Below are 12,150 nucleotides of genomic sequence, written 5' to 3' on the forward strand. Positions count from 1 at the left end.
TTTAGAGGTTTGGCAGTGTTGCAGTGTGACAAGGATCAATGGGAAAGATTATTAAGAAGTAAGGGGAACAAATAAGAAAATAAAGGGATATATGATAAGGAAGTAAAGGGAAGAAATAAGGAAATAAAGGGATTTATGATAAGGAAGTAAAGGGAAGAAATAAGGAAGTGTAAAGGAAAGAAATAAGGAAGTGAAGGGATATATGGTAAGGAAGTAAAGAGAAGACATAAGGAAGTGAAATAAAGGATAAAAGGAAGTGCAGGGGAGTATGAGGAAGAATGAGGATAAAGTAAGTTAAGAAAAGAACGTAAGGAATTGAATGAAAAAATCAAGGAAGTGCAGGGGTATGATAAGGAAGTGAGGCGGTGATAAGGAAGTAAAGGGATATACAATAAGGAAGTGATAGGAAGTGTGAAAAGGAAGTGAAGGGAAGGAAACTAATATGAAAGGATGTATAAAGGAAGTGACAGGAAATCTTAGAGGATACAAAAGGAAGTGTGAGGAAGTGAAAGCTGGAAAAGTAGTAAAGAAGTACTAAAGTTAGTAAAGTTACATTTCTGCAAGAATCCTTCTTACATTGACAATCATGAACAAGGAGGTGTACTACAAGTGTACTTCGTTACCTCAACAGTACAATTATACAATCATGAATAAGGAGGTGTACTGCAGGTTTTGACAGGATTGTAAACAAAGCTCATCCTGAGGGTAACGGTCTTTGTTTGCATTTCTCCCAAAAACTGAATAAAACTTTTTTTTAAAACAACGCTATAGGATGTATTTTCCTTAAGATTAAAGGTATCGCTGCGTTCAAAAGGGGTACATTGTGTAATACATGGTGAAACATAAGTGTATTATAGTTTACTTTGCATGACAGGATTAATTGCGATTTTAATTTCCGTAGAAAATATATATGTTTGCTTCACCTTGCTGTGAATTGTGATTTAACAATGTTTGCTAAGTGTGAATAATGAATGTGATCATTTTTTAAACAATGAAATTCTCGTAGTTTTCATTTTTCTTATATTAAATGTTGCTTTAAGGGTTTGGTATTTTCAACTAACATATTACAAAAAAGTTCTTTAAACAATTCTGAAGATAGTTCAGGTGCAACAATATTAAATTTTCAGGGAAAGGAAGAATACAAACGACATCAATTCCAAAGTTTTCTTGTTTTCACTGTATAGTGTATAAATGTGAAAATACCTCTGTGTAGTTCTAATGTCTCTTGGGTCAATAAACAGGCTTTCATTGCTTTATCTACTCTGAATACAGCACAGTACCTAGATAAAAAACATGTATTTTTAAATAAACATTTAACGGTTCTTTTTAAGTGCAAGGACGATTTTTAGGCAACTAGAGCACAGTGATCCGAAGGTTTCAAGCTCTTTTTCACAAAAGTCTATGATCATTTTGCTAATTACTTTTTTAAAACCAAAACTTTAAACAAATGTTTTTTTAGTTGTAAAGAATACAAACTAAGCTTTTGGTGCGTTACTGCAGTAATATTCAGTACTCTGACCGAAAGAAAAGTTGGGTTTAGAGTGGTCAAGGGCTGCAAACAATTTAAAGTGAACTGCAGGTTAGGTAAAATCATAAAGGCGACCCAGCCTTGAAAATTTTAATTATTTAAATGTTTCTTGATCAATATGAGAGTACGTATAAGTTGTACAATATACAAACAGACTATTAAAAGTATAAGGGGACGCGAAATAATCAGCCATTATTTGACAAATGAAAATAGAATCGTTAAAACAAATACTTTTTAATGATATTATTTTATCAATTTTAAAAATGAACTAAACACTTGCCTCTACCTCTAATTTCTATTCGTTTTTTGTAATCTCATGTCGCAGATCTTTGAAATAGCCAAAGTTTGAAATATCGATATTAGGTACTTTCCCAAAGACATTTTCCCAAGCGGCAACTTCCCAAGATTATTTTCCCATGTGGTAACATCTCAAATGTGCAATTTCCCAAGCGGCGACTTCCCAAGTCCGTCCTAGCCGCCGCGCTTGGCCCCATTGTAGCCTGCGGCGCCTCAGAGGGCCTAACCTAACCTTTGGGAAGTTGCCACTTGGGATATTGTCACTTGAAAAGTCGCCCTTGGGAAAATGCATTTAGGAAAATATGTAACACCGAAATATCTAAGGTTACACCATAACTAAAGTAAGTTGCATGTAAAATTAAAATCTTATATGTTTTTCATCATAACTCGGAACTCCTCTTTAAGTAAAGCTATTGAGAAGAATCAAAATGTTCAGTTCATGAGTCTGCAGGACAAAATATGTGCGCACATTTTACAACAATGTGTAATCTGCGACATACAGTTGAAATTTGCTAAATATCTGTCTAATTATTCAGTTGAAATTTGCTAGATATCTGTCTGATGATACAGTTGAAATCTGCTAGATATCTGTCAAATTATACAGTTGAAATCTGCTAGATATCTGTCAAAATATTCAGTTGAAATCTGCTAGATATCTGTCAAATTATTCAGTTGAAATCTGCTAGTAATCTATCTGATATCATTAATCGGTCATTTTTATTGAATTACCCAAGGCACATATGTTTACTTGAAAGTTGAATCTACCGGGGCATGAATTTTAATTACTGTAATTGGTTTAAATTTCTCTTCGATAAATAAATACCCCCCCCCCCCCATCGCCTCTCTATAATACCAATTACCCAATTATCAATTATCATGGCGCCTACACATTGCTCGTTAATACATACCCGGAGCTAAAGCACCCTTTGACTCCAGTTCAGATAATCCATGGAATATTTCAGGTTTTTTAAAACACATATAGTGAATGGCGGAAGGTAGTCTCCATTTTCCCCCAAATCTCTTATTTGTGAAGAGATTTATTATTCATTTAAGTGATTTTGAATCCTACTGTGTACTGGTTAATTGTACAGCTTGAACAGTACAACTTAATGTTTGATACAGGGTGTGCCGAGAAACATGACGTAGAAGGACGACATGAAAGTCGTCTTTCAGCTTCAATTTATTTGTAACTTTCAGTCGTCAACCAATTTTAACTTGTACGGATTCATAACAACAACATAACCGTAAATTTCTCCTAGTCCTGGTTTTTTCAAAATGTGGTCTGCTCTTTTTGTGATGTCAATATTTCGGGTAATATTGAAAAAGTAAAAATGCAGACCAAATTTTTAAAATGGCAGAAATAAGGGTATTTTGGGTTTCTAAACTCCAGAATTTTACTTGAAAAATAAGGTTAACAAATACATGTAGCAAATTTTATTAAAATATAAAGACGACCTTCAAGTCGTCTTGCTTCTGTCTTGTTTCGTAGGACACCCTGTACATGAAAATTGGTCTGGAAGAATTTACCGTGGAAGTACAGAGTGACCCACAAAACATGAAAAATTTTAGTTTTTGTTCTATGATTGCCATCTAACGATTGTTCGACTTAAAAAACTGTCCGTGATGTTGTCTCACATAAATCCAGATTGCTTTAAACAGTTGCATAAGCTTTTAAAAGACTGAGTTGACTGAAAAGTGTCAGAACTCCTTGACCTTTTCAAGAAGCATTAGGCAAAATTCTCATCGATTGATGGTTGATTGTAAGCTTGTATCCTTTGGTTCACAGTGTTCTACCCCTGAAGTCGTTTATAAATATTTCTATTTTATAATGTTTACTGTACAGAGCGTCCTATATCTTATTAGATTATCTCCAAGTTTTAACGCCAAAATAAACCCAAAATACTCAAAAAAAAACCTAGCATTTTCCGCAAGAAATTTCTTACATTTGCCTTATTCAATTTTTCAAAATGATTCATTTTTCTTAAACTTTCTGATTAGTCCCAAAAATCGTAATTTAGACCGATTGACGATCTAATATTATGTGGTACACCCTGTATATTTAGAAGGGGGAAGGTTTATTCATGGAGGGTGTTTACTGTATTGTATACGTATGTCTATATATATTGTATATATGTGTGTGTACTAGCTTATATATATATTTGCTAATGTTAGGTTGCCCAAGTATGGTTTTCCTAATATGTATTCAGTTTACGAGACTCATAAAATATTCATGTTTTTATCCAAATATATTTCTTAGTATAGGCTGCACTTACATCGGTCAAGGACACCTCTAGTTCTCCCATATCTGTCAAATTATTCAGTTGAAATCTGCTAGATATCTGTCAAATTATTCAGTTGAAATCTGCTAGATATCTGTCAAATTATTCAGTTGAAATAATTTTTAACTCCTTAGGCTCCCCCCACCCATTTCTGAAAAACAAACCTCATTGTTTCCCCGAATGATGTCAAGATCGCGAAATAAAAAGATTGAAAACTGAGCGAAATACTAGACCCCAGTTCAGTACACACCCTCAGATTTATAAATCAGATATTGTGGCGATATATTTAAAATCATTATTCTATATTTTATGTTTGGAAGTCAATCCAAGCTAGAAATCAACGTGGAACCAAGATATCCCCCGTATCTTAATTCTTAGTTAGCAAAATATGTACAGCAGAATCTGGCTGGAAAATTAACGAACTCATTGCCCCTTTGGTTGAGCTTTGTTTACATTCCTCCCAAAATCTGCAGTACACTGTAAGTATTGCAATACAGTAAAAAGTGTAAACAACTTACTCATCCTTGTTTACAGGTTCAACATATGTTTTTAGATTCTGCCTGACATCCCAGTCCTTGGACCTCTTAGAACTGTATTTACCAGGCAACAACATTGCAGTTTCTAAACAAACAAAGTGTATTCCATAACACTTTGGAATAGAAAAACGACTTTTAAACTGAAATAAACAAACTTTGCTAACAAAAATATATGAATTAAAAAAAATCTAAAAAAAGAAGGAAAAGATAAAAAATTTGAAAATATGAATACCTCTCAGAGCAGAAATTTTATCTCTAGTTCTCTGAGAGCACCCTTGCTCTGATCTACAAACTCTGGTTTGCTCTAGAGCATCACATTCTACACCTAGTACAGGAGGATAGGGTTAATTTAGTATAATCTACACATAGTATACCTCCGTTAGATGAACTATGAGTGAATTCTACCTCCGTTGTAAAAAGAATAAATGAATAGTACCTCCGCGTGGGATAAAGGATGCGTTAATAATACCTCCGTTAGATGAAGGATGAATGTTTAGTACCTCCGTTGGATGATGAATAAATTATACCTCCATTGGATGAAGGATGAGTGAATTATACCTCCGTTCGATGAAGGATGAGTGATTTCTCTTGTTCTCCTTGACACTCCTTTTCCACACTCTGTATCACACTCCGACCACTCTCCCCACTCACTCGTCACACAGTCAAGAACTACAATCAGAGATTATATAAACATTGAAAACCATTTTTAAATAATAATGATGTACACTAAAGAGAATGTCTACTTAATTCCATGTAACCCTTAATTTAAAACATTAAATGCCCAATAAAAAACGATACCATTGGGTCCTATATTGGATACACTTTCAGGAATATCATCATTTTTCTAACTTTAAGAGATTCTTTCATAATTTAATCACTTTGGTATAAATCCACTTGTCACTGTTTTATAGAAAACCAAAATTGTCAAACCAAAATTGAAAATTGTCAATTTTAAGAGAGAACAGCAAGGATAACTCAATCATTTTTGCACAGACAAATACAATAGTAAGTCTGATATATTTTTAAAATGCTAATTTTGTTTAAAGTACAGGGTGCGACATTTAATCAACTATTATCCAATTAAACTTCAAATTAAACTTCTTAATTTGTTAATTTCCTGAAACTCGGATCGCGCCCCCCCCCCCCATTACCCACATCTAAATGGATGGTACAAAGTACGACCTCAAAAATCATTCTATTATTAATCTCTTCGCTCATAGCTGGCCAAACGGCTGGACCAAATCGACTAAAATTTTTGTTAAGGAACTCTTTGAGTTCCCGGGGGTAACAAAGGCTCAAATTCTTTTTAGAAACTCCACGGGCATCACTGGGCATTTCAGCTAAAATCATGATTTAATAGCAAGCACGGGTGAACGGCGGGAGTAACTAAGTATTATTATAAACCTGGGCAACGTCCTGTTCTCAAGCTATAGTCTATAGAAAAAAAAAATAGACCGTAATAAAAAAGGATTTGAAAATATCTAAACTTTCTTAAATGATATTGATTTTCAAATATCAAAAATCATCATATAACTCTCATGTTCAATTACACTTCCTGGACTTTCCTTATTTATAGATTGCTTCATACAACTATACATTGCTATGTTTAAATATCTCCTTGCCTGTTCATGGAAGGTCATTTGGAACTTTCAATGCAATTGTGCACCCCAACATTTAAATACATTCACTCACATTTTAACACGACTTGCCCATTCATTTCTAAGCCCTCGGAATCCCCCACCCCCGTCCCAAATCTATCCCCATACGCTAGGAATTCCCCCATCCCACAACAGGGACCCCCCCCCTACCCACCTTTTTACCGTATATCTTTACCTCAGAATATAATTAGCTAAATTATAGTTGTAAATTTGTAAATATGGTTTTCATGTCAGCTTCATTTTTATTGAATTTTATTTATAAGAAAAGACCTTGGGCAAACTCAGTAATGTTAAGTAATTTTGATATTTGAAATTCAGATCAAACTGAAAATGTTATTTCAAGTTTTATTCCTTGCTAAAATAAGCTAAATTTCATGAACCATAACTAATTAGATTTAAAATTCGGTGATGGTGATGAACCAAACCTCTGTAGAGTAAAAAAGTAGATGTTAGCTCCACATTTTATTGAAAATATATTTCGGTCTGGGTTGACCCTTGTCAGTTCTTGAGATTGTTTCTGTGAGGAAGATTAAAATTAAGTAGTATCAAAAACTGGAACTAGAAAAGGGTTTAACGTTTCTGTCCTATTTTATTCCAGTGGCCTAAACATAACGAAGCACGGTAAATTCTCTATTTAAAAGTACTGACGCGGCCAAAAACATTGCTTTTTAATTTTACAGATTGTTTCTTTAATTCATACTTGTTAACATGTTTACAACTATACCCTTGAAAATCATAATCTAATCAATAATAAGGAAGGTTTTTTTGCAGAGAAACCACAGATGGAAAAAAAAACAGTTTTTAAAACTAAAACATAACTATTGAATTTTACTTGTTCAGACATTGTATTAATGGAGACTCTTTTCCCGTCGTCGGGCCAAAAATGAAAAAGATATTTTTATTTTTAAATCTGAAAATTGATAAATTTCAATTTTATTTCTCTAAATAAAGTAAAGTAATTTTCGGATTAGTGAAGTAGAGACAAAGAAGAAAATTGACAGAATAAAATATGATTTAAGGAATAAGCACGACGATGTCTTAAAGGGAGTGTTCGCGAAAAATGAAAGGGGGTTTAGGCTTAATGCGATAAAAAAGCGCTTTTGATCGCTACTAATTTTACTTCTATCTGTTGCGTCTATAAGGAGAAAATTGATAAAGACGTGACATACCGAATAACATGGTGTCCATATACAAATTGAGAAAATTGCAGCATACGACTTAGACCTTAAAAAATTCAATTTAATTTCAAACAAATCATTCAGATATTACAACCTATTGTCATCGATTATCTTTTATAACATGTTTTAATTGTTCTGATCTGAGAGTTACTTTTAAAAACATTTATTCCTGTTTCGAGGATTTTTGGTAATGAAGACGACATTTTCATATTTTCCAGGAATGTTCCAAAACAAGTTGTAAGCTAAATATTATCTTAAAAAACAAAATCAAAACTAGTATGAAATATCAAATATATACAAATGTGGCGAAAGAAATTAGTGACAAAGAAGAAAATTGACAGGATAAAATATGATTTAAGGAATAAGCACGACGATGTCCATAGTTCTCTGGTACTGATGCCCACATAAATATTTAAACATTGCAACAACATGCACACGACTCTGCAGTTTGGAGATCGCTTCAAACTACGTTGACAATCTTTTCCAATGATTTTACCGTGGGGTGATTAATCAGAATGATGGTATAAATATGAAATTAGCTTGCAAAATAGAACCTCTGCGGATCCAATTACGAGGAAAAAAATATAATTGATGATATTAAACAATATCAATTCTATAATTTGTAATTATTATATCTGATAAATGTAAAAAGTGTTAAATTATCAAATTATTATATTTTAGTTTAACAAGTTTCAGTAAATCACTTTTCATTAGTTCTAACGATTTCTTAATTGTCCGCACTGAAAAATGAAATACTGCTACTTTTAGACTATTAATACTGCTACAATCATTACACTATTACTACTACTATAGTATACTAAACTAGCTATCAATCCTGTTATACTATAACTATGCTACTAAACTATATATTACTGCTACGACTAATACTAATACTGCTATACTGCTACTTCTAATACTAATACTGCTACTTCTAATACTGATACTGCTACTACTAAACTATCAATATTACTATAACAACTAATAATAAAGTTGTTGTACAAAGTAGCAGATGTAAAAGTTTGTGTGTAGTGTCTACTATGTAGTGATGAAATGAAAAAAGTTTTGATATTTCCCTCGGCCGGATCTAAACTATTCAACTATTTCCAAATATATTCAGATTTTCTGGGAAATCAAAATATCTTTTTCCACCATTCCATTTCATTAATATCATCTTCTTGGACCATTTTTGGGGTTTTCTTCTTTCCTCTTTTTTTCATTCTGATTTTTGTTCCAATTTCTTATTCCAATTTCTTTTTTTTTGGTCTGTGCTTTCTTTGTGTTTAAATAAAAATTCCTTTTTTCTTCTTTTAATTTGTTACTTTAAACCCCATTCAGTTTACCCTTTTCACGTAAAATCAAAGTAAATTGCACGTCAGACTGATATATTACCTGTTTTCAATCATAAATCTTCGAATTGAAGAGCTCTTGAGAAGAACAAACATGTTTTAATTTTTAATACGTACGTAAACAAATACGTTTACTTACTCACATTTGAGCTTAAGGTCAGTATTAGAGAAGCTACGATGTCACAACTTATTTTTCTTTCTTTCCTTAATTCCTTAAGTCTTCTTTATTGCCTTTTTAAAAAAAGAAATTTTCTTGACCTTTTCCGTTTTTTTCCTTTCCCCCAGCCTCTCCTGTCTGTAGTTCTAGGATTGACCAATTTTTTTGAGTGGTGTTTTCAGAAGTAAGAATGTTCTAATCTAAGTTTTCTCAACTATTTATATTCTTTATTCTTCGGGGAGCTGGAGCTAAAATACTTTTATTTTCACCTATTCAAGGGAGAGGGGGGGGGAAAGGAGATAAAGGGGAGGGAAGCTGGAGCCAAAGGATAGGGGAGCTGGAGCTAAAAAACTTCTATTTTCACCTATTCAAGGGAGAGGGAGGGGGGAATGGAGATAAAGGAAAGGGAAGCTGGAGATAAAAGGATAATTGAGCTGGAGCTAAAAGGTAGGGGAGCTGGAGCTAAAGAATAGGAGAGCTGGAGCTGAAGGATATGGAAGCTGGAGCAGCTAAAAGGTAGGGGAGCTGGAGCTAAAGTACTTCTATTTTTACCTATGAAACGGAGAGGAGGAGGGGTGGGAGGGGGAGGGGTGGATTGAACAAAGTATTGAAGCAAATCCTGTGTCCTACGCACCGAATACTGAGGTCATAATTAATGAATAGTGAAAGTATTTAAGCTGGTACTAATTGTCAAGTGTGGTAAAGCATGCATGCATTCTTTTTTATAAATTCTTGCGACCTCAGATGATTTTAACAATTCTCCTCATCCAGGACCAAAACTTAACGCCGGTTCAAATTTGTATCACCAATTCAAATCCTTCCTATATCTTTAATTTTGAATCGGTGGTTCAAAAACCCGCAGAATGTAGTTCAGCAAAGTAGCTTAAATTCATTATATTCAATTCCTGCAAACTTTGAAATAAATGAAATAATTCTAAATTAAATTACAATCTCTCCTCTCGGAAAAGAAACTGATTGTATCAAATAAAGCTTTAGGGCTTTGACAAAAAACAGCGGCTAATCTTCTCCCATGATTAAAAATGACTTGATTTTAATCCGTTCATTAAAAGTTTCCAGCTCAGGCTGTCCTAGGCTGTCCTTTTTTCTTTCAGATTTGCCTTAATGAAACATTTAATGTTTGAATTAAAGAAACCATACTTTTAACATTGTTTGAATATTTCTGTTTTCTTGTTTTAAATTAATGCAATTTGCATTTAGGACCAATAATTTGCAAATGCAGAATTGAAACAATTAGAAAAAGTTGAAGTATTCTAAGTTTATAATTATTCTCTTTGGTGTGGATTTGGTTTGGTTTAAGGTTTAGGGGTAAACTTGTATATAATCCTTTACAGCTTATACCTCATTTCAGTACTTCTTTAGATAGTTAGATAGATATCTAGATAATTAGATGCATAGCTAGTTAGATAAATATTTTGATAGTAAGATAGATTGCTAGTAAAAAAAACTAGTAGTTGGGTAAATAGCTAATTAGATATGTTAGATATAGACAAGAAGTTAAACATATATCATACATAGATAGTTATATTGTTTAAAAATTAGATTTAGTTCGAAAGTTAGATAGCTTGATAGTAAAACAATTATATAGTTAATAGCTAAATAGTAAGACAGTGAACAGATATCTTTATGAGTTAAATATTTAAAGTTAGAAACCTAATATTAATATTATTATCTGAACATTATTTGTAAATAATTGTTTATTTATTTCTTCATAATTTATTTTGTCTAATTTCTGTATATCTTTTTCAATTTCAATTTCTATGCACGCGCGACGTTGTGAAATTTGAAGCTAAAAAATACTAATTATGAGATATTCATTAAATTAATTAATTTATTTTTCTATATAATCAAGCTCTTTGCTCATAAATATAAATAGTTGATAGCTATAGCTGGCCAAACGGTTGGACCAAATTGGCTTTTTTGAGAAAACCTGGGGCTGCAGATATATAGTCTATAAAACGATTTTTTCAATATTTTTTTCTTAAAATTCCACGGGGAACCATAAAATTATGTTTATCCCCCCTTTTCTATCGATTTTAATAAGCAAATAATTTGTTTTATTCAATTCGATAAACAATGGCTTAAATCTTAATTAATGAATTAGTCTNCCCCCCCCCCCCAATACGAACCTTATAAATTATACACATTTAATTGATAAATTCAAACTTAAGTCTATTTTTATGAATGCAGAATGACCAAATACATTTCAAGAAAAGAATAAATATACGATTGTTTTTTTGAATAAATAAGCCATGAATAAATGAATGAATTGGAATGTTTTGGAATGAATAAGCAATGAATAAATGATTGAATTTCAAATGTTTTAGCATAAATTATCGATGAAAAAATGAATGAATACCTCATTCATGAGCGAATCAATAAACAATGAAAAGATGAATGAATAAATAAATAAGCAGTGAATAAAAAAATTAACGAACCTCCACAGTATTGCTTAAAGTCTGGACAGCAATCTCCCATATCAAGGCAACCATGATCACAGTAGCAAGGGTTCGAACTAAAAAAAATATGATTTAAAGAAAATTTTATTCTTAAAGTACAAAAAATTATACCTCATAAAATTTACATCATGGGTGACTGCACAGTCAGTGTTCTGACCATCACAACATTTCCTAGCCGCAGCGCAGCTTCCCTCTCTCTCTCCAGAGATGCTTCCTGAAGCCTGAGCAGAAGCAGCAGCAGCAGCAGTGAAGAATAGTATAGTGAACATATCGTCCTACAGAATTGGTCTAATCTAAAGAGAAGAATATTACCGTCTGTACTGTCCGACTGCTCCTCGTCAACTGTAGAACTAGAATACTATACACAACATAGCAGATTTTACGCAACGATTCAGGGAGTTTAATACCTCATTCTAATACAGGGAATTTAATACCCCATTCTAATAAAGGGAAATTAACACCTCATTCTAATACAGAGAGTTTAATACCTCATTCTAATACAGGGAGTTTAATACCTCATTCTAATACAGGGAATTTAATACCCCATTCTAATAAAGGGAAATTAATACCTCATTCTAATACAGGGAATTTAATACCCCATTCTAATAAAGGGAAATTTATACCTCATTCTAATACAGGTAGTTTAATACCTCATTTTAATACAGAGAGTGTAATACCTCATTCTAATACAGGG

The 12,150-nt window shown here is 32.6% G+C and overlaps 1 protein-coding gene across 2 annotated transcripts; it reads right to left on the bottom strand.

The window, feature by feature from the left end:
* Nucleotides 1–586: 586 nt before the first annotated feature.
* Nucleotides 587–11,812, bottom strand: LOC111714391 (somatomedin-B and thrombospondin type-1 domain-containing protein). 2 transcript variants are annotated; one of them, XM_023489489.1, is made up of 7 exons: nucleotides 11,568–11,811; nucleotides 11,436–11,512; nucleotides 5,199–5,309; nucleotides 4,873–4,965; nucleotides 4,623–4,725; nucleotides 1,204–1,280; nucleotides 587–623 (listed from the first exon to the last, which is right to left on the bottom strand). In XM_023489489.1, exons 1-7 carry the CDS (start codon nucleotides 11,723–11,725, stop codon nucleotides 604–606), a joined length of 639 nt encoding a protein of 212 aa, XP_023345257.1. In that variant the 5' UTR covers nucleotides 11,726–11,811; the 3' UTR covers nucleotides 587–603. The 2 variants fall into 2 exon arrangements, with proteins under 2 accessions (XP_023345257.1, XP_023345256.1); XM_023489488.1 differs by lacking the exon at nucleotides 587–623 and adding an exon at nucleotides 630–737 and having other exon boundaries at nucleotides 11,568–11,812.
* Between the last annotated feature and the right edge of the window lie 338 nt (nucleotides 11,813–12,150).

The sequence above is a fragment of the Eurytemora carolleeae genome, unplaced genomic scaffold (assembly GCF_000591075.1).
Source record: "Eurytemora carolleeae unplaced genomic scaffold, Eaff_2.0 scaffold1568, whole genome shotgun sequence".
NCBI classification, from domain to species: Eukaryota; Metazoa; Arthropoda; class Copepoda; order Calanoida; family Temoridae; genus Eurytemora; species Eurytemora carolleeae.